Source organism: Neodiprion pinetum, chromosome 1 (genome assembly GCF_021155775.2).
Source record: "Neodiprion pinetum isolate iyNeoPine1 chromosome 1, iyNeoPine1.2, whole genome shotgun sequence".
Lineage (NCBI taxonomy): Eukaryota > Metazoa > Arthropoda > Insecta > Hymenoptera > Diprionidae > Neodiprion > Neodiprion pinetum.
In genome coordinates, this window is record NC_060232.1 from 34,865,341 (window position 1) to 34,891,507 (window position 26,167).

At 48.2% G+C, this 26,167-nt stretch overlaps 1 protein-coding gene across 1 annotated transcript; it reads right to left on the bottom strand.

The window, feature by feature from the left end:
* Nucleotides 1-217: 217 nt before the first annotated feature.
* Nucleotides 218-19,740, bottom strand: LOC124212934 (transcription factor hamlet). The gene is made up of 2 exons (XM_046613612.1): nucleotides 18,914-19,740; nucleotides 218-5,289 (listed from the first exon to the last, which is right to left on the bottom strand). Exon 2 carries the CDS (start codon nucleotides 5,237-5,239, stop codon nucleotides 4,022-4,024), a length of 1,218 nt encoding a protein of 405 aa, XP_046469568.1. The 5' UTR covers nucleotides 5,240-5,289; nucleotides 18,914-19,740; the 3' UTR covers nucleotides 218-4,021.
* Between the last annotated feature and the right edge of the window lie 6,427 nt (nucleotides 19,741-26,167).

Sequence of the window (26,167 nt, forward strand, 5' to 3'; positions counted from 1 at the left end):
AAACTGTATATCTCTACAAAGGAATGATGAGACCAATCCGGTGGCAGCCCCGAATGAAATAATCAACCGACAGAGTTTGAAACCTTTGAGAGCAATGACTCAAATTTTCCGAAGATGAATGAATACATAGGTGGCAACTCGAGCAATTATAACCGGGGCTGTTGTCTGTTAAATATTTCGACAGGTATGCGTATATATATCGGTAACTTCGATAAAATCACAATCACGTTATAATTTATACAACTCTTACAGTACAGTAGTAGGTACGTTACACACATATAATACAGTTCTAATTACATCAAGGAATTAAAAATACGTACTTAACTTAAAGCGCTAGTTTGAAACATCTAAACATCGTTTTTTAGTTTTTTCTCTACAGTAAAAATATTATCGATGCACTAATTCACCAGGGCGAACACAAATTGTTATATCACGACGTTAGTTCGAAACTATTGGGATTTATCCCGTTAGTATTACCGATTTATAGGTATAAACCAAGGAAGAGAATAGAAAAGAAGAGAATAACAACTTGTGTTTGCCCTGTGATTACGAGCCAGCTCGCTAACAATCGGTTACTATTTACATACAATATTGTAAAAAAATATCATTCTTATTATTCGTAAAATCTTAACTTGAGCCAGGACACAACGCGTCTGCAGCGACGATGGTATGAACTTTCAGCTACACACACACACACACACACACACATATATATATATACTATATATAGCATAGTATATATATACACGTATCATACTTACATTATGTTTATATTATATTATCACTAGGTATATAATATATTAATTACTTTATGCACGCAGGTTTGCTTAGAAAATTACTATTAAAGGTAACGAAGATTTGCACGGTTTGTTTGGGCAACTGTAATAGTCATCCCACTAACCTAGGTATATCATAGGCATGCACGTACGTCGAATACGTCGGTACGTGTGTATACTTGTGTCTAATTGAAGGAAGCCTACCGCGTTCTACCGAGTCGGAATTAAATCAAATTATACAAGTTTATTATTATTGTAAGATTGCGAAATCACTTCATTCATTCCATTCGCCCACGGATCATCCATCTTGGACCATCCCAGCTCCTATCCATCCATCACGAGTCAGTCAGATGTGAATTCCTTCCGTAGAAGTTTGGAAGCTGTTTCGTACACGTATTTCATGTATATCCTAAGTGAGATCTGCTTCACGCTTGCAATCAACGGGATATTATTATACAAATAGAATTATGAATCAGTGGGATATGGAACGCGATGAGAATTCATCGGCATCCCGCGATAGGTCGAATTAGCCTCGTTTTCGAACGCGTTTCGGTTCTCCGATCGGAGTGACATCTTCCTCCTCACGTGTTTACAGGTCGAGAAATTCTCTCGTTCCTATCACAACGGGAGGATTCGATACACGCGCTTGTTCGTGAGTCTCGTGATCCAGACTCCGGCTCGTAATAACTGGTACATAGAATCACGTAGCGGGAATTCTGCGGCGTGGAGCACGTCGATGCCGACGAAGGTGTGGTCTGAATATTTCCCTCGCTCGGGATGACCTCCACGCAGCTACCATCTTCACCTTCGCGACTACCAGGCTGCAGTCTAGTGCATCGTGTAACAGATCGCCGCGTGTATTATACCGTATACCTATAACTTGAGCACGATCGAACCGAGGCGGTATACCACCTAGTTACGGGAAAAAATGAGCGTTCGATTTCGCCGCGAGGTGCAGGGGTGTACATAGGTGTAAACGTTACGGTATCCGACCGTCGATTTTCTCGAAATTTACAAGCTTATAATTCCGTGTCAAAATTCGAAAAGGTTGTATCGCGCGACGTCGCTCGGCTACCATACGGCTAAGGAATCGATTTTCGATGGTGAAAAATGAACGCACGGTGCCCCTGATCTCCGCCGCACGGTCACTTTCCAAATATCAACTCGGTTCTAACGAGAGTAGGTGCTGTTCGCGGCATCGGTCCGAGCGTTTCTCTTACAGAAGCGAATGATGAATGCCTCCGGCCGGCGATCGAGGCCTCTGAAAAAAGGGTTGAGAGATGATGGAAAAGAAAGAAAGAAAGGAAAAAAAAGCAACTTAATATCGAACCACTTAAGCGGCGTGCCTTCCGTTCCGGCTTGCCGTACCGCAGTCGACACACTCGCGACGCCGCTTGAGAAGCGCCAAAACGACCGCAGGAGCGATGCGAAATGAGCCAATTATAACCGAAACCATTGACGGTGTGTACAGAGTGTGCGATATACTCTCATCGATAAACAAACAGGAGAACGCGGTTTTAATTGAGATCAATCGGGCGCCTCCCGCCGCCACTCGGGACCGGCGTTTTATGTGTGTATGGGTACCAGGCACGTACATTATTTTCTTTCTCGTACCGTCTATCGGTTCGTTTCACTTTCGAGATGAGCCTCGAACGGTGGCCTCGCGATCCTCGAGTAGGCAGGTAGGTAGGTAGGTAGGAAGGCAGATATACACATGTACCTACTGGGTGTGGCGCGTGCGAACATTTTCAAACGAGAGCGGATTCTTCCGACTTGAATCTGCGAGAGCAGAAGGAGGCACCTACGGAGACCGCGGTCCTCAGCTCTGCTCCGAACTAGTTCTTCGCATCCATTCAATGCTCTCTCGCGCAAGCATCTTGCACGTTCTAATTGCGTCATAAAGGACGTTACACGTGAGTCGCGTTGGTTCCCTGTCTCCCGAGCCGTCCGGGATATTGGCAATTTCCTTGCGAGAATCGTCGTCACTCCGATACCTTTCGTACTATAAAATAAATCTCGTATTTCCCGTCGTGGGAGCACAGCCGGTCCCAGGTATGCAGCCATCCTGGCTCGGATTATCGCCGGATGTCAGTTTGCTGATTCACGCGCCCCGCCGTTATGCCGCGATTTCAGCGGAAGTATCACTGCTATCCGCGCAATCGACTTCCCGGCGACACGTGCAATCGCGAGGTGAAACGATGCCCCGGTTATCTACTCTCGGAAGATGAAGAAGAAGTAGAAGAAAAGGAGCAAAAGAAATGATCGGAAGCTCTGGAAAAAGAAAATGAGAGTAGAACGTACGATCGAAACTGGCGAAGATCATACTGCAAGTTTGGAACACCAATTATAGGATTCATACTAGTTTGGAACACCAATTGTAGGGTGCGTACGGGCCATCTGTACACGAGCGCCGCGGTTACAACTGGAGCATTGTAGCCAGTTGAAATAGTTTCGCTCGCGAGTGGAGCAGGCGTCACTACAATTGGCGTTACTGCAGCAGTTCATCTTCTCTCCGATGTATAAAGACTCGCACAAAGGTACATGATCTTCGAAAGACAGGAATTACACAGTCGAGCATTCGTACAAAGGCATACACACACACACACACTGCCACTCTAGCGCACAGTAGGGTATTAAAAGATAGTAGTAACGCAAACGATCCCATGTATACAAGAAGCGTACACATGTATCGTCTACAAGTGTATACTATGCATATGTGTATACGTATATACGTCTACGGAAAGATACATGTGTGTAGTATTATATGTATTTATATAGGTAACAAAGAATGAATAGTCTCTGCACAGTCGTCGGGACTCGGACAATGTGCAGGTTTTGCTCGCAGGTTGCCGGTCGTCCGGCTATCTATCGCCTTGCCGTGTACGTGTGTATACCTTTCACCGAAACAGTTGGTCATCCGGGGTCCATCCATCCGTTGAGCACCTTCGATTCACATTCACTCGGGCAGTCCTCTTCGCTCTCTCTCCCTCTCTCTCTCCCTCTCTCTCTCTCTCTCTCACTCTCTTTCTCACTCTCTTTCTCTTGCTCTCTCTATCGCTCGCTCTTTCTCTCTCGCTCTCGCTCGTTCTTTCTCTTTCAGGCCGTTTTCTTTTTTAATTTTTTTTTCCCACTCGTCCTCTTCCGTTCTTCTTCTCTCCCGTCGATCCGGTATAACGCAAATCGTCGTCATTCGCTCTTCACTGCAGGGTTGGGGGGAACGGTGTGCGACGCCGAATGCAACCGACTCAGGTGTTATTGCCCGGCGATAAAGGCGGCGATGCGACGTCCCTCTGCTCCTCGTGGATGCTTTCCGGTCTACTCGCGGCTGAGCTGCTTGACCTGGAGCTGAGGTTATCCCGGTCGCTGAAGTAGGATGAGTCCCCGCGTTTCTCCTCGAGCTGAAGCTGCTGTTTGTCGGTCTTGAAGTCCTCCGCACCGGGGGCGAGAAGACTGGGAAAATAGGAGATCCCCTGACGCTGGGATGTGATCTTACCCATGAAGCTCCGTATCTCCTCGAAGTAGGACTCGTCGGTACGCGGCAGCTGGCTGTGGTATCTGGAGCGTACTTCGTCCAGGATCGTCGGTCCGTCGGCGTCGTGCTTCTTCAAATGGCGATCGAGGTTCGTCTGCTGCCCGAAGCAGCGTTCGCATAGCGGGCACTTGAACGGCTTCTCCTTGTTGTGAATGTTCCTAACGTGACGTTGGAGGTTACTCGAGATGCTGAAGGACCTCTCGCAATACTTGCACTTGTACGGCTGCTCACCGGTGTGGGTCCGAAGGTGTCTCGTAAGGTTTGCCGAGCGAGGAAACACCTTGCCGCAGAACTTGCAGGAGTACCGATCTTTCGGCTTGAGACCAGCCGTCACCGCCGCTGGATACGACGGCAACGACGAGGCCTGTGGCTGCGAAGGCAACGGGCTCGAGGGTCGCGGCGCCTGGGCCTGAGGCAGGGGCACCATCGTCGGAAGGGCTCGAACCTGGATCTTTGGAAGTTCCGCGACCGATGTGTGGTGGTGCGAACGGTACATGGCCTCGAGGACGAGCGGGTGGACCGCCGGATGCTGAGGGAAGAGCACCGCGTGGTAGGGGAGGTTCAGGCTGTTCTGGTTAAGGACCTCGACCTCGTTCTGGTTCTCGTCCTGGAACCGTTCCTTCTTGTGGTCGACGCGGAGGTCCAGCGGCTCGCAGTCGAGGTCGCGATGGTGGTGGTGGGGTCTCGCCGCCGGACTCATGTGCGGCTGCTGACCGATCACCGGGCTTCCCCGGCTGTGTCCGTGGCTCAGGTCGTAGGGGAGGTCCTCGGGGTCGGAGACCCCAACGCTCAAGGGGTATATGCTCGCCTGTTTGGGACTGATGTGGCCCGACATCTTTCGCGGACTCGAGTCCTTCTCCCTCATGGCTGGGGAATATTGGGGGTAGTGATGCAGCGGGGAGGGAGCGGTCACGCCCAGGTATCCACTCATCACACTGCTGCTGACACGCTTCACGATTCTCCGGTTGACCCTGAGCTTATCTGAAACACAAACGATGGCCGTCGAATTATGGCGAGTCGTGAAATGGTATTATAATTGGCAAAAGTCCCGCGGAACGATTCTTTTCTTAGTTTCACGAGGGGCTGAGTGCGTCAGCGGGAGAACGAACGGCCGGGAGAGAGAGAGAGAGAAAGGTAAAGAGAGTGAGAAGAGAGACCGCGTGCTTGATGGGGGCTTACGTAAGCTCGTAAATTTCAGTGATTACAGTCAGTCGGCTCGGCGCGCTCCGCATTACAGTCGACGACTAGGTTCGCCAGGTGGTTTGATGGCCCGTTCCATTCAACTCCACCCAGATAAGCGCGGGTAGGAATATCTTTACTGCCCGCCTGCTCGCGATCATACTTGACATTCATCGGCGGCGAAATATATCGGGGTTAACGTAAGTATTCCGCGCCCAGGAAAAAAAAAGTAATAATGAGAGGATGAAGATTAACGAGAAACTCGAGCCGTAAAGAAGGCGCAGCACGGTTTTCGAAAGATCGACTTCGCGTTATCGCATGACGCCGGTACGCGGATCCGTTCGCGATGCAGCGGTATTATTGAATAAAAGACGGGCGAAAGGTGAAAATTATCCTCTCTATAAATCCACGGGCAAAGGCGTAGCTCGAGGATCTTCATCTTCACGCAGGTATCGGTGCATTGAAATTAGAATTTCATTGAATCCGCCACGTCGGGGAACCACACGCTTCCTAGACGCGGTGCGAGTCACGAACGCGAAGAATCTGACGTTGGCGTGTGAAGCCCATTACCTGGGATAATTACGCCAAGTACCGTGCGGCCGGGTGGTTCGCTGCTGGCTGAGTCGTAGCAGCGGGTATGCCTGCACTCCGGCAGGATTCCGCGGATTATGGTAAACGTGATAATAGAAATTCCGAACCGAATTTGCACCACCTGTCCGCAGATGTATAATGGTGTCGGTAATGCCCGCACACCGTAACTACATGTGTGTAACGTTACCGCGTTGCGTCATAACGCGCAAAGACGTTTAACATGTGGAGCAAAAACAGTGGTTTGTACCTGCATACAATTTTCCTCATTACAACTGCTGCAGGCGTTGAGAAAAAGGAAAAAAAAGAAGGGAAAAAATAAGTAAACACCACCGTCCAAGTTCCCTTACACCGGCTCGTGAATAAGATCGTATAATTAGCTGGCACTAGAGGCCCATATCGGGAAAGCGGAGAGACATGGATGATACCTGCATGCACGCTGTAATAATTTCGTAAGTAACGCGAGGGGAAACGGCTTAGAGGAAGGAACGGTACTTCGTCCATCCGTGAGCCGCGTAAGCCGTTCGGGTCCCACCTACAAGGCCCGCTTAATACCCTGTTCAGATTTTTATCGGGACTCAACTACAAGCCGACCGTGGCAGTAGGAACTGACCTTTGATTGACCACCGGAATGATCAAGAACGCCGGCACCCTGTAGATCTGTCGTGTTTGCTTCTATAATTTCACTCGTTACACCTACAAGAAAATAAAACGCGAAGGAAGCGCGGATGCCGGAATGAGAGAAAGGAAGAGGGAGATCGAGAGAGAGAGGGAGGGCGAGAGTGAACCAAAAAAGGAAAACAAATAATAAAATTAGTCTTGAAAGAAGTCGGCAATATCCGTGAAATTGCGGCAATAAATGTAAAGACTATCAGAACGTCAGGCTCGTAAATCTTTCGGCTTGGGAAAAGACGGACCTGCATAATAATGTGTGAAGGTTCGGCGGTTGCGGTTCGGAAACTGGTTCGCGCTATTAATTAAGCCGACAGACTAAACTGCCCACCGGTTTCGCGAACACACGAGTCTTGAGCCAATGTATGATATACTCTATATTATAAGAAGCACGGTTGTTGGATATAAATTTATGCGGACTTAAATTGAATCTTCTCCCGTTTTTAGGAATTATTGGTAAACCGTTATCCTGCAAGAGTTAATAAAAGTCGGGCAATCGCACGTACGTTTCATCGTAGTGTTTCTGATTATTTGAAACATGTATTGCGTTATTTAACGAGGCCGTAATTGGGTGTATAGTTAGCATACACGCTGCATCAGGTTTAAAGGACGGATGACGGGTCAGACATCCTTACGTCAATTCGGATGGACGTTCACGCATACATACGGTGCGTACACACATATGCGTATAAATTATATGTCGAGTAAATTAACAAACTGTGACGCGTGAATAAATAAAATTTCGATATTTCATCTCGCGATGCATATTATAATTAGCATCGAAATACCAAAGGTAAAGTGGTGGAGGTAGCGAGGTTGAAAAGTGTTATAATTCGCGGGATGATTGACAGGCACGGAAATACGTTCGCTCGGAATTCCAAATTCCATATCTGTTCAAATATCGCGACGATCTATGAGAATAAATAATGTCCAGAAGGGTAAGAGCAGGTGTAATCTACATAGGCGAATACGATTAATATAAATCAGAAATAACACACTAAAACGTGTTTACACGAAGATAAAGAGGTAAAAAAGAAGACATATCTAAAACTAGAAGAAAAGAAAAAGAGAAATTGAAAGACAACAAGAAATGCCCGGACGCTCAGAGAGAAGGCACAGCAGGACGTTGACTTTGATTTCAAAAGTGGTCAGCGCAATTCGGATCATCCCGGATGATTAAGTTTTGCATCAGCTTTGGGTATACCCACGAGGCCACGCCACGCTGGTCAAGATGTCGTTGACAAACGTGAAGTAAGAGCTAACCGCACCCATGAGAGACATCGAGAGGGGGTCGGGAGGGGCGAGGAGGATGACAGAAATGAATATTCAAATTAAATCTGGTTTTCAATCCATCGTTTCTGGAAGAGCGCACCTAATCCGAGCCGGTCGCATACTCACACATATTCATACACATTGAACTTGATCGCGTCCAACTTTCGGCCCACAAATCTATCCCAATTATAAAAATTCGATTCAATTCGCGGTAGTAATCGCGGATATTATTGAAGCGCCCGATCTCGACGGATTATCTCCGTCTGCCTCGGCGGAATCGCTGTTAATCAAATGTGTTTTTTTTTTCTACCTTCGCTCCAAATTAATTTTATACCCACGCTTGAGGTCGCGCGTTTATGAAAAGATGGTTCGAGACCAAAAAAAATAAAAAAATTGGCACTCAGTCCGCACGATCGCATGTCGAACGTAATTGCCGCGATTGTTTTCCGTTTTTAGCGAGCCCGGGTAACTCAACGAACTGCATCGACGTGGGCACCGACAATTCAAAGGTTCGAACGATGGTGAGACTCGATCTTTGTCACAAGATTCCGAGGCAGATATTATGACTTCTTACGCAACCAATGTTCGTCTAAATTGAAAATAAAAATAAACGCGAAGGTGAACGGGACGTGTTAAGACGAAACGTACCAACGGGCCGTAAAGTCAGTGCGGTAGAACTCGACAGCCTTGATTAACGTTACGACCGTATTTCATCCGCTAATCCTCATCCCCCTATAATTCATATCGCATAAACTTGATTTGCTGAAACACGGAGAACGGAATACGCAGTCGTAAAATGCGGTCGTGCCATAGCCGGTTCAAGCGAATCAGGGGTATCATCATTAGGGAATAAAACTTTCTCAGTCATTGGTATAACACCGACGACGACACGGGCACGTCTAGCTAATTACCGACTCTCGAAGCGCAGCCAGCAAACACACCTATACACGGCAGTTTTCTCGTCTCCGCGAGCGTTTTCCCACAGCAAGTAGCGGAAGACCCGCGTCTCTGGCTCTCTTTGCTCGAATCGGCGAAGGGGTGTAAGCGACGGGTGTGCCTCGGCGTTGCGGGTAATTGATAAATGAGCCCAGGCTATATACGGAATCGGCGAACTGCCAGAGCGGCGGATTGCACCTCGCGAATTGGAGCACGCGGGGCGCGGCGTCGGCGCGAGCGATTTTCATCGGTCTACTCGTATGTTCGTACACCTACACCAGCTCACACCGCACATGATGGTTGGCGGTGCAAACTAGCCGACTGGATGGTAAATCTTTCTGAAATAAATCACGAGATTCCCGTTGCAGCCGTGATGCGAACGCCCACACAAGCTGCCACGTTTATATGTGATTATACGTATCACGCTTGTCGGACATGCACACGCGACGTCGTTCGCGAATTTGCCGATTGTCGCTGAGAAAAAAAAAAACAAGAAGTGCATTACAGGCATAGACGTGGGCGGAAAATTCTCGTGCCGATGTATTGGTATTCCGCATCGCGTGGTAGACGAGTGTAGGCACAAGGACTGGAAGAAGACTGGTATAACTGAGATGGGGTACAGGTCCGAGGCGATAACCGCGAGTAGTACCGTTGCTCTGCTCCAGTTAGACCTCGTCGGTTGGACTCCCGTGCTGCAGCAGTGAACGTCGCCCTGCCCCTGATGAAAGAGAAATTGTCTCGCCTTGATTGTTGCAAAAAGACACCTCACGTCGTCGCAAAAACTTGCGTACGTCGACGGTCCGTATACTCGAGTTCGAGCTAGCTCAATGCAGTGAAATGCTTCTTCGATTTCTTTCATCTAGTAACTGTGCGTGTTTTTTATACAGATGAGACGCGCCTGATACTTCCACTGCATGGAATTGCGCAGAAAATACGCTACTTACTGTCTTATACATCTTTTTCGTCTTTGTCCTTTTTTTCACAGCGAAATTTCTGTACCGACATACAGTAATGACATATTTCCTCTATGGATTATAGACGAGTCGTAATGATATGACCGCTCTGCCTGGTAGACGGTGAATATAAATCGGGCCGTTGTAGAGCTGCTTTCGCAAAAGTAAGTCTGATTATGATAACAGTTTTATACCGTTGTGGAAAAATTGAGTGTGGATAAAAATAAAGTTGATCGCTGTTTGAGACACTCTGTTATTTATTGTCAATTTTATAGATTTCTCACGTGTATACTAAAACTCTAATTTCTTTCGGTAAACACTGGAATTCGACAGATTGAAATAACGACACGAACACGATAACAAAAATACCCAAATTTCATAATTCGTTTTCACAATGGAGACACATTTTTCTAGTTGTTTTGACACTTCGATACATTACCACAAGAACCGAGTCTCCAAGTTGAAATGAATAAGATCGAGTGTCGGTGTAACATCGAGCAGAATAGATTTCAAAATATCCTGCAACTGGCGACAAAACGAATGCTCATAAGGCATTGAGAATACGACAAAGCACTGAATGCCATTCAGGTGGCAAATGTGTTATGCTAATGAAATAGCGGTGACTTGACGTTTGTCATCCAGTAAAAATGACGATTCGACTCTGTAATTGGCTCATTTCTGCAGGGTTCATCGTTCAAGACGCTTCAGAGTAGTATTAAAATCGGGCTGAGACTCGGCCGGCTGGACCGTCCGTTTCGGGGAAGATCTTCGAGAGCCGCGTCTCCGTCCCAGCATCCTTAAAAGTTTGTTATCGTTTTGGCGCGGTGGCCGCAGTATAGGTGCGTTGTTTTACGTATCGAGGATTGCGTAAAGGCGTAAATCGGAGAGGGGCCGGCGAGGCTGAGTGCGGTCCGATGTGCGTGATTTAAGGCCCGAGATAGAGCGGTCGCGATGAGGCAGACGTGATCCAGTTTTCGGTTTGTAGAAAGTTGGGATGCGCCGGGCGTGGCTGCGGCTGCGGTTCGAGATCTTGAACAGCTCCGTCGTCCTTGCTGCGGCTGGATTTCTCCGGTGAGTATACGAGACGTGAACGGTGCGCGGAGCACTTCTGACGATTCGCGTATTAGTGCACGTTTAAGTAAGACGTGCCTTGAGTTTACAGAGGCTCGGAGCACTCACACGCGGAGAGACGCAGGCGCGTAGAACGCGTCAGTCAGTTTCGTGCGCACGGGTATAATGCTTTTCATACCGGGCATTGAAATCACCGGTTCACCACTCGGTAATTTAAACTCGCTGTCCTTTGCCTGTCCGTTCGTTATTACGACCAACAAGATTTCAATTATATTTCTTAACGATATTTATTCTGCGCCGTCGCGTTTCAACGTCATACATATGCCTGCGTATTATACAGCTGTACGCCTTTGCCAAGGAACACAGGTGAGGCACGACCGCGTGGTTTATATTATATCAATATACCGGACGTAAAAACGAAGGAATCCTCCTCCTCGGCACTTAACCCGATCCGCGATCGCATTTCGTATTCGGTTATACGCCTTGGACCGCTTAATCAAAGTCCGGGCCCGTTGCACGCGGTATATACGGACGTCCGAAATATATAAGTATACTAAACACGTTCACCGACGGCTAATTAATTATTCCCTCGCATCCTTATACATCTCACCTCACCTGCTTTATAGAGAGCGCTTGCCGCCCTTCCGATTGCTCCACATATATGTATATATATATATATGTATATATACATAGATTTTACGTTCAGTAAGTATATTTTAATTATACAAAGGTCATTTTACTCAGTGGGCGAAGACGGGCCGATGATCGTCCGCCTTTGAAAGAGTATCTCGCGATGAAGAGTCGACGCCGACAGAGTGCAGAAAGGAAGTCAAGGAGGATGGACTTTCACAACGTCGAAAAGCACCAAGTGCGGTCAAAGTCGATCCGAGGGCCGAGTGCCGTGCTCGCTGTTCGGCGTGAAAACACCCTCGAGTTGAGCCGAACTCGACGATAACGCCGAAACGCGACAATTGCGCACCTTGCTCAATCGCTCGAGTCCATTGAAGTGAAAGCTGCCGCTCGTCCAACCCTCTGAAGAGTCCAGTCAAACCGCAAGTGAAAAGGAGAGGAAGAATTTCCGAGACGAAACGAGAGGCAGGCAGATTGAAGAGCGCCAGGGATCGAGTATTGTACAAATACTAATTGCGGTTTCATCACACCCGATGATTTACATGCCTGTTTGAAACCCGCGTCCGTGGACATGGTAGATGAATTGTCAGCGCGTCACAATAACTCTGCCCACACACGCGCACATATTTGCGTTCGTCCGACAACCTTGTCTCATATCCGTCTTTGGCATACCGTTCCAGTTTGTTATCCGAGAATTAATTATATATCGACCCTACATGGAATTCCGTAGCCGCAACTAAGAATCGCGCTCCTGGGCTTCGGGAATATCGAGTCGATGGTAATTCTTTTTTGGCGCGTCGACGAAAATCTCGGTGAGGATCTTCTATAATATCGAACGCCGGCGGGAGCGGATTCGGAACAAAGAGTATCGTGTTTGCTATCGTAAACTTTTAGTGCAATACCAAGTAAGTATAGTTATAAGCTCAATCGTAAAATCGGCCACGAATTATTTGCGTCAGTCGAGCTGAATCCGAGTCCCAGCTGTTGCAACGATGATTTATACACAAAGTTCACCAGATCGCGTGAAATCCTTGTGGAAATGAAATTTATCAGCGATATAAACCTACGTTTATATATAATATATAAGAGCCGCAGAGGAAGACTTCGACGTTACTATGAACTCCGAAGTTAATTTCACTTGCTGTGCCCAAGGTGTATTCGTGAGATACTAATCGATTCCACTCCCTGTATATACCTTGCGGGCGGTGTTGCTTGCCACCTTGACGACCTCGATACGTATACCGTTGAAAATACGGTACCAATATGACTAGCGGATCGGTGGCTTCCTGCAGGATCGTCTATAATACCGGAGTGAAACCGATCGGTGCACCGGGAGATGATAGGGAAAAAGGTGAAGAAAAACGAATACACCGACGCAACCGAATCGCATTGATCGTACTTCCTCTTTGTTTTCTCTCGAGTGACTTCCTCCGCTCCAAGTGTAAGGAAATTGGGGAAAGCGAATGAAGTGTAAAATAACGATGACACAAAAATATATAGTGGTGATTATACTAAACGGTACGAAAATAATAACAAAAGGAGAGAAAAAACAGTATTGAAACGAGTAACAATGAAGAGATGCAGAGTTGCGGTGCGCGATGGACCAAAACCGCGATCGATTGCATAAGCGATCTATAATTCTATTGCCTCAACAGATAGATCTGCTGGGTTCGCGTTGAGCAATGGTCGTTCTTTAAGACGCGACCTGGCTGACCAATTCGTCGAAGCGAAACTGTGTCCCAGCTGGACAATATAATTTCAATTAATTTTTAATCCGCCGTAGTTCCTCTTCGGATTTCTCGTTGTCGTCGATCGGGGATGAACGAAAACGGAGGTGTACGTATACTGCGGTAGTGTTTTTCCCTTCCTTCTTCCGCCTCTGTTCACTATTTTTATTCAGCATTTTTTCCCTCATTCAGAAATCCCGATCTCGACGGGCAAAAAATGATCAACTTAGGTATATCGACGTACGGTACTTAATGGAATTTTCTTTCGATGTGCACTTTGGAAAGTTTCTCGTGAGCTATTTCACGGTATTATCTTTCTTTTCGCATCTCAATTGTCGTAGTTGCCGGAGTCTCTCTATTCGTTGATTTTAGTCCGGCTACGAGCGGACTGCTGTATCGGATTCTTCGTACAAAACGTTTTTGGCTCAAGTGTTTTTTGTCCAAGTGTCGCACCTTCTCCTCTCTTTCACCGTGCATCAACCGAGCTGGCTATATGGACTATTCGCTAACAATGTAGGAATTTCACTCCGAAGTAGAGTAAGAAGCCTTTTATTGGCTTACATCTGAGGCGATCACGTGAACGGTTTTTTTTTTTGTCTTTTGCTTCGCCTCCTTTTCGCCGTCTTGACGAAGACTTACAATTAGTTAACCCGTCGTGCTCCGTGCATGGTTGACTTGACTTCCTTGTCGCGAATGAATTTTTGCGTGTTATGTTATGATGTAGAAAAAAGAGAATAGCCAGTGTACCGCAAGTGCATCTCCGAACTTGAAAGCCATTCGACCCATACATTCCCAATTCTGTCCACAACGCACAACGCTAACTTTCTGTTTCTTTTATTACAACATATACAACATCAACGAGTGGGCGAAGCAAGCTCAGCCAAATACGCACGGTAGAAGCTGTACCTGTTTAACAATACATGCCATAATCATTACGTTTTCATTATCCGACATCGCATTGATCCACACTTCTTTATCGCACAATTCAGACAAATGACACACTGCCGGCTAGGCCAGTACTCCGACAATCGTCTTAGCGAGTCAACACCCTAATTTGCGGTAACGTAACAGCTTGTTAACAGGTGGACACACGGTCACGTGTATGCGTGCAGTGAGCGTCGTATCTGTTTATGGTGGATGTGTACCTCCGCCTGCAGCAGGGTCACGACAACAGCTCGACTGGAGAAGGTAATTTTCTTGGATTAGTTACAGGAATTATAATATTCCCGTACCTACAACGGATGTCCGATTGTGTAGTGCGCTGGTAGTAAAAACAGAGAAAGGATCTAGCGGCCGAGAGTATTAGAGGTGTGTGCAGAGTAAACTCTCGGCTAATCTGAATCGACTGACAAATTAGCCGCAACCTCTTTGCCTCTCGACGTTGTCCATCTCTCACTTATAGATTTGCTTTTGTTGTGCCGAAACTTATACAGTGGCGTTTTACAATGCGATAGATGTAACCAGGAAGAAGTCGAGTGCATTATTCAGTCGTTGAACAAATGTTTTATTCTCTACCGATATTCCATCCTCGGGCGTATTTCTGTTCTACATCCGGTGAAATGCTTCGAGCCAACCGGACAATTAGGTTATTTCACGCTCACTGGGTGTTAAATCATTGATTGTTGTAGGTATGCGATCTTGAGATGCTTTCGCGGTTAATTTATATTTTTTCATTCAATTATTAATATTGTAACTGGCTTAAGTTACAGTGAGAACCGCAACATATCACAAAGTCCATCATTTTACGGGATGTAATAAACGTCTCATGAATCGCTTTTTGTTGATGTTTTCTGCCTCATTCAGCAATTTAATGTTATTACTGCGGTCTTTGCTGATTCACAGTTTTCTACTGATTCTCAAGCGTAAAGTCGAACTGCAAGCCACTGTCTCATAAAATGCGGATCACATCTTTGATCGAAATCCAAACCATAACAATATTGCAATATCTAATTCGACTCATTCTCTGGATTATTCAGCGCTTCTCATCACAAATATTAACGGAACATATTTTACCGCCGACTCAATTCTAACCGCACGATATAAAAATTTTCATCAATATATCAATTTTACGTGGTGGTCAGTTTATGATTGTAGAACTAATCGCACGAAAATATGAAGAGCTATTCGTACAAATAGTTACAGCTCAACACAGATTTCATCCGGGCGCACTGCGGCTTGCCGTCAGTATAATGTAAAGAAAAAAAGATAAATAAAGCACCTTTTAAATTAAATCAATCAAGAAGAACATATTCGGAGCACGCAGATCCGGATGTTGATAGCGTATTTCAAGCGGCTTCCGGGGAATGTATTCGCGTAGTGTAATGGCGCAGGCGATAATGAATCAAACGAAGGTTTTATCGAAACTACGATACTGCTTATGTCACTGATCACTGTCGCACCGGGCGAGTGGGCCGATGTGGGGAAGCCCCCTTATCCATAAAGATAAACGGATCTGAGATGTTGACAAGGAAAGTTGGCGGGCAGAGATCGTCGTGGCGCGAGGAAATCACCATAACGCAACGGTCGATCGCTCCTGTCGTACGGGTCATTCTAATTCACGACAGCTGTCGAATAGATTTTCATGCGTTTTCCTCTCTTCATCTGTTTTTCTCCTTTTCCTCTTTCTCCTCGTCTCTCTCGGCGTCCGATCCGCCGTCCATCGGACGTTTCTCGGTCCCTCCATATCTCGCGGACTCCTCTCAATTCCTCTCGGTATCTCCTCCTCGCCTGTTTGCAACTCATGAAATATTCATGCGGTACGACGAAATCATCGTTTGTTAGTCAACGCAATCTCTCTTATTGTAATCCGTGGCCCATTTCTTTCCAGTTCGCTTTATTTGGACAACGGTTTACCCCGACCGATGAATTTCTACGACACGTGGACACGAAACGCGATCTCTGGACCGGACGGAGCTTATACGAATGGATGGATGGATGGAGATACCGCGAAGAAAACACTCCTTCCGGAAATGCTTATGACCTTTTATGCAAACACTCGGGTGATGGCCAAGTTAGATTGTCGTGATATTATGCCGTTTTTCCTTATTGACGTCAAACCCTTTCGAACGGTCTGTAAAGGATCTATTCGAAACGCTCGCCGTTTGCCGATGATGATTGTATGCAACTGGAATACATCGGTATAAGATTGGAAATTGGGGTTTGGACTCGATTCGCATAATTCAAGAATCTTATACCCATACAAATCGGTCAAATATTGCTGAAAATAAAATCGACAATTTGCATACTCATTGCTTGCGATGAAATTCTGATACGGATATTACCGTCCGCAACTTCTCGAATGTTTTTCAAGTGAGATATTATTAGAAATTTCCAGAGGACAGTGCACTTCTAAGTTTTATCGAAACTGTGCCGGTATAAGGTAACTGGTCCTTGCCGTCGAGCCGTTTCGAATATCGCCGAGCTGGTCTTTCCGCTATCTGTATGTTTGCCCGCAAGCCTTACGGTCCAGTGCCGGTAAACGCGGAAACGAAACTCGCGTGGTCGTTGCAAGTCGTAAACAGCGCCCGATAACTAGAACAAATAAGCAAACTGCGCTCATACTTTCTTGCTGCAATAACTAATGGGCCTCTTCCTCCGCAAGTAATGCTATAGTCTCCACTCGACCGTCTCCACCACGCTGCCGTCTTTAGCGCGAGGGAGCAAATCGTCGTTTCACAGTGGTTTAACCGAGTTGCGAGCCATAATATTAGGCGATAGAAGGCGAACACGGTTTCAATCGTCCCATCCGAGACACAGGTGCTAAATTCTTGAGTGGTTCGACGGCGCGTCGCGAAAACCTGAAAGAATAGCTACGGTTTGGCAAGATTCTCATGCGATTGTTCTGCCGCATGGTTAACACCGCGGGGATGGGAAATGGCGCTTCTGTACCTCTAAACGTTTCGCGGGTCTCGCAATATGGATGTGTTCATCCGCTCGCGTGGACAACAGGTTGTCTCTGATCGCCCCGCATTCGCAACCCAAAACGCATCGATCTCCGTTTCCGTTCCGTGATAGAGCGACGCAACGACCTTAGGCCCAGATGTCAGATACGACGAAGTACTCTCCGCGCTCTCAAGTGCCACTAAACCGAGGTATCATCTGCCCAGCTGTCTGTCACTCCTGGCAGTTCACTGTCTGCGATAGCCAGGCTGAGCGGATGGGCATTGTCTGAGGCTGGGAGTATCTCAGGATTGTTTCACCTATGCCGTAGTGCAATTGGTGTCTCCTGGGCAAAATTCAAATGCAAATAACGCCAAACCCAACGATCGGGATGCGCGTGTGTTGGTGAGCGTTTCGCCGTGTCTTCATCGTACACGTGCGTTTTATTGTAGGAAGGTACACGCTTTGGCGCAATGTTAAGTAACCTCACTTACACCAGGACGGATTTATCTGCGGACGGATGGTGAGACGTGTCATATCTGACACAATATTTTTCAGTACGCGATGGCAGCGTGTGCCAAAGGAAGAAGGCTCTTTGTATTCCGGTGTTTCCGATTCAAGTTCGCATGAGGTACTTGAGTCTAAGAAATTTGCTCTCGCGTCGCTTGCGGAACAACGGCCCTTGTCTCTCTCTCGGTCGTCTGTTTCATCCACGTCACTTAATGGGACATCGATGTGAGTGCAGTTCCTCTTTATACCGCTTTACAGAGTGAAAATGTATCGAGAACACAATAACGACGATCATTCTCTCCGCGGTTTCTCCGAGGAACATATCGTGCAAGTTATAAACATTTTCTTGGGATCAATTCACACGACGATCGTTAAAACTGTGATGGTTCATATCCGCAGTTACGTTTCACTCAACAAACTAATGTCGTTGCAAGAACTATAATGCACCGCTTGATGTTCTAAATAGAATGGCGCGATTCTACGTGACGGTTGTATTATTTCGAAATCAAACTATAACAACGCGTCCGGTCGTTACAATCGTCTCGTAAGGCAAGACAATGATCGTCGCATCGGAAGCAAACTCGAGAATCTATACTCATTTTCCAATTGAAGTGTCACCAAAAAATAGAATGAAACGAAGACAAATTGTCATTCTGTTATAATTAATAGACTGGATTTCGATTTTCACACGTTTCGAACGATCGATGGGCATGAATAACACAAGATGTTGCAGTTGGCTACCGGTTACTAGCGTGTAATGCTCGTGTTTGGATACCTGTCACTTCGGTTACAGACGTCGAATCGTTAAATTCCCATTTCCACCGTTATGAATGGAAATGTTAGAATGGATTTCAGCAACAGCCTAGTGCTCGCGGCTCGGTTAGCACCCGGCCACTCATAGACTATGAATGGTTATTTATTGCGGAGGACGTTAAGTGCGGTGACAGACAGGTGCCGTCGCACGTGCAGCCGAGTGATCGATGCAGATAGCGATTTAGTCCGTTTCATTTCAACGATCGTTACGTGCACGCGAATTCGCGAATCTCGTGACGAAATACTGCCAACTGGTCCGACCGTGGTGGAATTGCCAAAGTCCCTAATAATGCACCCGCGAGTGAATCATTGAATTGAGATGAGCAGTTTATACAGGTGTGAGTTGCATACGGTGATTGGCATTGTTATATTTACCTTTTCTGGCATTCCACAATCGAGGAAACGGCTATAGAACACTTTTTGACACCTCTCCAATGATTGTGTAAAATCATTCGGTACAAGTATAGTCAGTCAAATGATAATTCACATAGTTTGTCGTATTTTCACTGTCAAACAACTCTGTCCCTTTTCACAGCACTTTCCTAACACCTCTTTATCGACGGGATCCTCAGACTCTGGCGCAGCACGGTCGGGTGAAACAATCGTGCCAAAACGGCTCAAAGGCACTTTGGAAACTCCTGGAACGTCTTCGTTTGGATGAATGAAATCTTCTCCGCAGTTGTTGTCTCCTTGCCGATCGCGTCTTCTTTCGGATCACCACATACGAATACTAAATCGGCACCCTAACGCCTCCGCAACAGACGACGGCCGAGACGCAGGGAGGGTCGCGTCTTCGGGGGTGTAAACACTGGGTGGTGGAGGCCGCGTGTCTTCGGCAGGACAGCTGAGTCCTGACTGTCAGATGGCTCGTCGAAGCGGGTCGGTATGCCGGGTCCAGCAGCGCCGAGGCGGCAGGCAGCATCGGTCTCGCGATCTCGCGCGGCGTTGGTCACCGTCGTCCTGTCCTGTTCCGTCGAGGTGTCTATGACGCGGTGGCAGGGCGATGCGCGCGTGTTAGCGGGTAATCGAGAAACAAGAGTCGGCGGTACGAGGTGAGGCTGAGCCGCTGTGCGGCGGAACGGTGTGTGGGCCCCCCGGGCTCTAGGCGGGTAGGAGAACGGGAGGAGAACGGGAGGAGACCGGGAGGAAATCGGGAGGTGCCGGGAGGAGACCTCTGCGCGTTTACTTCGCGGTGGACCAAGTAAACCGGGTAAAAGTCGGTCTTCGAGTCACACCACGGCTCGGCACGCGACCGACCGATCGGCCGAGCGACCCTCCCTCCTCAGCCTCGGCGCAGCTTCCTCGCCGCTCCTCCCAGCCTTTCGGGCACCGGAATACTCCCTCCGTTTTCCGCCGCGGGATCCCGTTCCCTTCCCGTTCCCTCACCGTTCCCGTGCCTAATCATTTTCTACGCATCCTGCGGACCGCGTCGCGGGCAACGGGGTCTCGTGTCGTCGTCGCGTCGAGCAACGGGAAGCGAACGGGAAGGCAACGGGAAGGCAACGGGAAGGCAACGGGTCCCCTCTTCTTCGTCGGATTGTCGTAGGACCGCACCTCCCTTCCCACTGCACCGCGTCCACCTTCTCCTCCCTCTTTTCCTCCTCTTCCTCCTCCTCCCTCTCCTCGTCCTCGTCCTCCTCCTCCTCCTCCGCCTCCTCCACCTTGGGACTCCTTCTCCTTGTTCTCCACCTCCTCCACCTCCACCTCCTCCACCTCCACCTCCTCCACCTCCTTTGCCTCTTCCTCCCCCACCTCCTCCTCCTTAGCCGTTTGATCCTCGTAGCAGCAGTGCCTACCTATCGCCTATCTATCTAACCGGGGCCCAGTGTCGTGTTACAGTTTCGGCGAGGAGCGCCTCGCGATCGCTTCAGGACGCGAGGACGCACGGCTGTTTCTTCGCCTTCGTCTATCTTTCTCTTTCTCTAGCCGTCTATCCGGTGCCCACCAGCTCTCGCCTTTTTGTGCCTGCCAGTTGCGCAACCTCGAACTGGATCGTCTTTAGGATCTAGTTTTCATGTAAAACCATCTCTGGCGTCAACTCGCCCACTTAGCGACCGGGCCCTATGGCTGTCAGCTGTCTCGCGAGAAGGCTACACCTTGCCCTATGTAACCGAAGACCCTACACCAAATCTCCGCATGTCTATTTTCAGCTTGACCTCTCTTCATCGTCCCTAATTAGCCCATCGTGGTATCCCCTAGATTTCGGTATTCCAAATGCAAGAAATTTGTCGTCTATTCGTTCACACGATGGTATCGCGAATAGAATACATCCCGACTAGGTACACGGGACAAGCGCGGTGGATGCGCCTCAGGTAGACCGCTATCGCATAAAATTCTTCAAGCTGCAGCATCGTGACAGTCGTATGGGCGTTGCTATTGACAGGCGAAACGTCCGCGCGATTGGAATGGGAGGAGACAGAAGACACGTTGATCGGTATGTCGGTGTGCGCGTCCGTGCAGCACATCGTGTACCTATACCATAGAGTTGCGCAAGTCGCACACCCGCCTATATGCATAACATAATGAGAGTACTTGACACGCCGACATAACTGTTGGCATAATGTTTATAGATTGCGCGCATTGACCGAGTCTCTTCTCCGTGTTCGCCTCGAGAGATGTTGTATAAACATCCGAGGAAGACGCACGTCGATGGGACCAAGGATCGTCATTACGCATATTGATTGCGTCGGCTCGCGTTGCGGCTGCGGCAGCTGCGCGGCTGCCTTCGAATGCGAATAACATCCCGTCGATGCAATGTCACCTGCTTTGAGTCATCAGCAAGCGCGCCTGCAGTGAGGTGTAATTTGTTCGTGGCCGCGAAATGGATTGAACGGGCTCACCGCGGGTGCAAGATGCCAGGTCTCCGGTATACGAGGTAGGCAGTCGTTGGAATCACCTAACGAGGAGGGATCATGAGGCGACTACCGGTGTTGAGCATCCCTGTCGGCACCGGGCGTCTCGGAGTAAACGGCGGGTGTCTTTCTAAATGAATAATTATACCTCCAAGGTGTACGGGCGATGTGTTGCTGCACGGCCGGGAGATTACAGGTATACCTGCGACGACGCTGAAATTGTCCGCTCCTCGCTCTCTTCGGTCCCGCGTCGCGGGTGCGCGCATGCTGCATATCTGTATGTGTAGGTATGCGTGATCCTCAGTAAATGTGACTTGTCACTTGATCGACCGATATCTGCCCGAGGTATCTAGACGCTGTCAGGCCGCGGGGGCCTTGAATCGATATAGTTATGGCGTAACGAGAAAAAAATCTCATAAGCTACGCGATGGGTCCGGCACCACCCACCGAAGGAGACGAGGTACCACAGCCGGGCCCCGATATCCGTCTTGCTTGGAATGAGTTTGGTAACTACCGGTGAAGTAGGGCATTATTCGACTATCTTTGCGTACTACATCATTACACGCTGCCTCCGTGACGTTCTGCAATGGCCGCGGTACGTGTACCAGCATTCGGGGCCTCTTGTGATCTCCCTGAACCGCGAGCAAAACAACATCGCCTACCTGTCTACGCAATATTTGTAATCGCTTGGTCCAAATCGATCCGCTGCAGCTGCTTTTGATCGAAATAATTGAATCCCGAGGTGGAACAACAGCCAACTGTATATTCAGGGTGTCGCTATTGCAAACCAGATTAGCGCGATACACATACTCCTATTATACCTGTATTTCTGACGACTCCCTTTCCATGTCGGAGATACAAGTCTTGGTACATTATCGTAGCAATTCTTTTACAGAACAGACGCAATCTTTTCATTCAAAGTTGGTGAAAGATCGAGAGATGCTATCTTTATATAACATTTTTTTAGAATCGAACAATCTTTGACTTCACGCAGAGTGTGTGCCATTGCTATATACCATGAATAGGGTACGCGAGGGTGGGGCGCAAATTTCGAATCTATTGCAATACATAGCTGTTGTCATTTGGAGTATATCACGTTACTTTGATTATACAATGTTTTACGACGTGAAACACACGCATTGGCGGTTGTACCTACTAGTATGGAAACACAGCCAAGCTGTACGGTATCTGTAGGGAGGAGTTTGACTCGGCGTAACTAATTCGACGAGACATTTATGAATTCCTGTCAAGACTACGTCGAACAACGTAGTCAATATAGCTGTAGATCCTCGGACCGAGGCTCGTAATTCCGCCTCGCGAATATCAGCGATAGAGGCATGTGCCTACGCCGGTATACAACGAGTGGGCAGGAATGTGGCGGAGTAGTACAGACCTAGCCACCCGGAGTAACCTACACGAGAAAGCAGATGCTCAGGCTCGATACGGTCCTCCGAGCTGCCGTGGATACCGCATTTCAATAATCTCGACTCGACATATCTCCCGTATCATGCCCACCGTATCTCCTCAACTCCTCAGCGTGGTAAATCGTCGACCATTCCGTACGAACGATGGTCCAGATGCGACCAGGCCGGCACCGATAATTCCGCTCATCAAGCCGCATCGCGAGACGGGTGGAACGGATACCGAGCTGTAACATGGATATGCTGGGCCGAGGTGCGTTCGGAGAAGACTGATGACAACCAGTCGCACTCGGGCCTCTTCGTGCGTGCGGGAAAATGAAGAGAGCAGAAGGAGCGTGAATCCGTCGCAGGGCAGCTCGAGCTGGGATCTGATACTCGGAGTCTGCATGGTCGGTGTTGCTGCAAAATGCGCGAACGTACGGCTTGGGTACCTAGACCACTCCGGCCAGGGTGGGGTCCTGCATCCGACTACGGCGCGCCGTTTTCAGTTTCACTTTCTAAGCCCCCCTACACGACAGGCAGGCAGGCACCAGGAGGCACAGCTCACCTAGGCGAGCCACCCCGCCCTGCTCTACTATCCCGCAATACCACGACTCATTCGGCGCGGCGCTCGGAAGAGAGATGCCACGAACTTCCAAGCCCGGCTCGAGTCGGCGACGGGCGAAACTCTATATCTCGGTGACTCGGTGGTCTTACGCCACTGCACGGGAGGATCAACAATGTAGCCGTGAGGCTGAGCCGCTCTCGTGCCTACTTAGGTTGTGTAAACTCGCTCTACAATCGATCAATTCATCTTTAAAGCCCTCTTTAAAACCGGAGATGATACCAATAGCTCTCCGCCTCGCCCGATCTCCACCTCGACGCGATAATCTTATCTTCCGACACCGGATCGACCGGTCGTAACGAGCGGGGCACCGGACTACGCGTCGCATCCGCTCGCGAAAGTCGCCACGGCTCGATATCTTATGCAGATTAGTTTCCTGGGGCGCCTCGTTAGGATGACGCTGCCGCCGCGGCACAGCTTATGCCTCTTGCCTCGATCGTTCAATTAAAGTCATCTCGTTGAATTATTTCAGGTGTCCATACGTGCGGCCGATACTTCGTCGTATACACGTATATGCCGCGTGGCTTTCGAGAGTTATTTTTCAACCATTGGGGCCGAAACCTGCGGTTTATCCTTGATGTTCCGATTTTCGTCTCAAATAACAATGACGCTTCCTAATCAACGAGTTGTTGTCGTTTTTCTTCTTTTTTTTTCGTTTCATGGAAGAAGCTCGATCAAGTCTGATCGCCCGGAGCGATCGCCGCATTAATGCCCCCGTGTTCATCGCAAGGCGACCCTGAGAGTGTAAGAGCTATGATGAGTTGTAGTCAGCGATCATAGAAGGAACCCATACACACCGAGATTGGCGCGTGTCTAATCGCGAGGTCCTTGAAAAAGCGGTCGTCATTGTCGTTCGAAAGAGTAGTCGGTCACACAGCAGTTGGTCGCTCTATCGCCAATTTTAGCGAAAATGGAAAAACGCGGCGTAATGCGATTTTCTGAAAAGGCATAGACCGCGGCCTTTGGGCTCCTTCAGTGTCACCGCGGACGCGGTTTACGGCTGACACACAATGCCAAAGGCACATGCGGGGCCTGACACCTGGCCGAATGATGCATGGCACCGTACAGGGCATTTCCTGCATTAGTGTATCATTTACATCCACACACACACATGGATCGCTCATTATCTGCCTACGTATTCGCCGCTCTCGGATCCTCGGACAGCCGACTCTGCCTCTAGCATGCTAAACAGTTGATCATCTACCCATCCGGCTGCAGGCTATAACCATCATCAATTCACATGCGACTTTCCTCTCTGGATCCTGGATATATCGGGTCATGTACCATCTCGGCGACATGGGTTGCGGCCACAAAACCCGTCTCAAGTCACTCTCAATGAATGGAGATCATATATAGGATGTCCGAGCACAATATTTAGTCTCCTCCGGTGATTGATTGTGTTTCTTCCTCCCGCTGATGCCGCTGATGCTGCCGCTGCTGCCACTGCTGCTGTTGCACTCATTCGTGATTTTTTTCTTCTTTCCTTTTTCTTATTGTTCTGTACAAGTGACTTGGTTTGACAGACAGTGTCTTATAATTTGAAAACATACACGCGGCGAGCGATTAATTGACCGCTGAGCTGTCGCTTAATATACCTGTGTTTTACCGCAGCGGTGCGGAATTATTCATCTCTTCGTATCCGTGTATACTCACAGCAGATATACCGTTTCAGTAGATGTATTCATTCGTTATTATATATTAGATATGTCGTGACATAAAAATTTATTCCGTTGCAAAATGTACTGCACAGATCACATGTACATATTTACACAGTGCAATAACCGGTCTTTGATTACTAAACGAAGAAAAGTATAATATATGGGTTATTATATAACACCAAACGGTATCATATAAGTATAATACCGACCAATGAGAAATACGGCCGGTGTTGTACGGTGGCAAAGTTTGCCCGATATTCCCGATCGAAGCACGGCAACCACTCGTAGACGACACCGACAATTAGTCTCGGGCGTTTTGTCGGCCGAGTGACGTGATGAGGACACATTTTGAAGAGCCTCACGGCCGACCTCGGAGTCCTAAATTTGGATCAGCGTTGTTTTTGTCGTTTCGAATACCAGTAGACCTCGGGCAAAACACGTTCGCACGCAAATGAGAGCGCCGCTACGTAAAAACGCAAGTACCTTGTATACGTACGAATAATATAATAAGTGCCGTAAGGAGAAAAAGGAATTCAACGCGATCGTTTCGACGAGAGAAATTCGAGAACGAGATAGCGTGACACTTGAACCCTGTTTTTCGGCGGAAGATCTCAGGACCTCTGCACAGCGGCGAAGGAACAGCGCCTCAGCCCTAGGCGAGTTAATGACCGTGTCTAACCGCGGGTTCCACGACAGCCGTGGTGACCCGAGGCCGCGGGTCAGAGTCGCTGTTGACAATTTATGTTTGCTTTTAACAATGACAGGGTACCTACCGTAATATACAAGGAAAGCTGGAAGCGGATTGCAGGCCCGCTATTCCGCACCCTCTTTCCAATCTTGACGTGCAGGGCGAACGGCGGCGGTGCTTCGGGACCGATTACCTTTAATTGCAATCGTCCGAACAGTTATACAACGTACAAAGGAGAGGAAACACCGGGACAAAAGAGTAGAAACGAACGAGTGTGCGAGGTATACATGCAGAAATGGAGTATGCGAGAACATGATCTGCAACTCGTCAGGCTTAAGCTGTGAGCCGCACGCATGACGAACGAGCGAACAAAACGACTCGGTGAAGGAAAAACAGCGGCGAGTTC

Excerpts from the sequence above, each read along its gene's own strand:
- LOC124212934 (XM_046613612.1), bottom strand. The coding sequence starts at position 5,239 with ATGAGTGGATACCTGGGCGTGACCGCTCCCTCCCCGCTGCATCACTAC.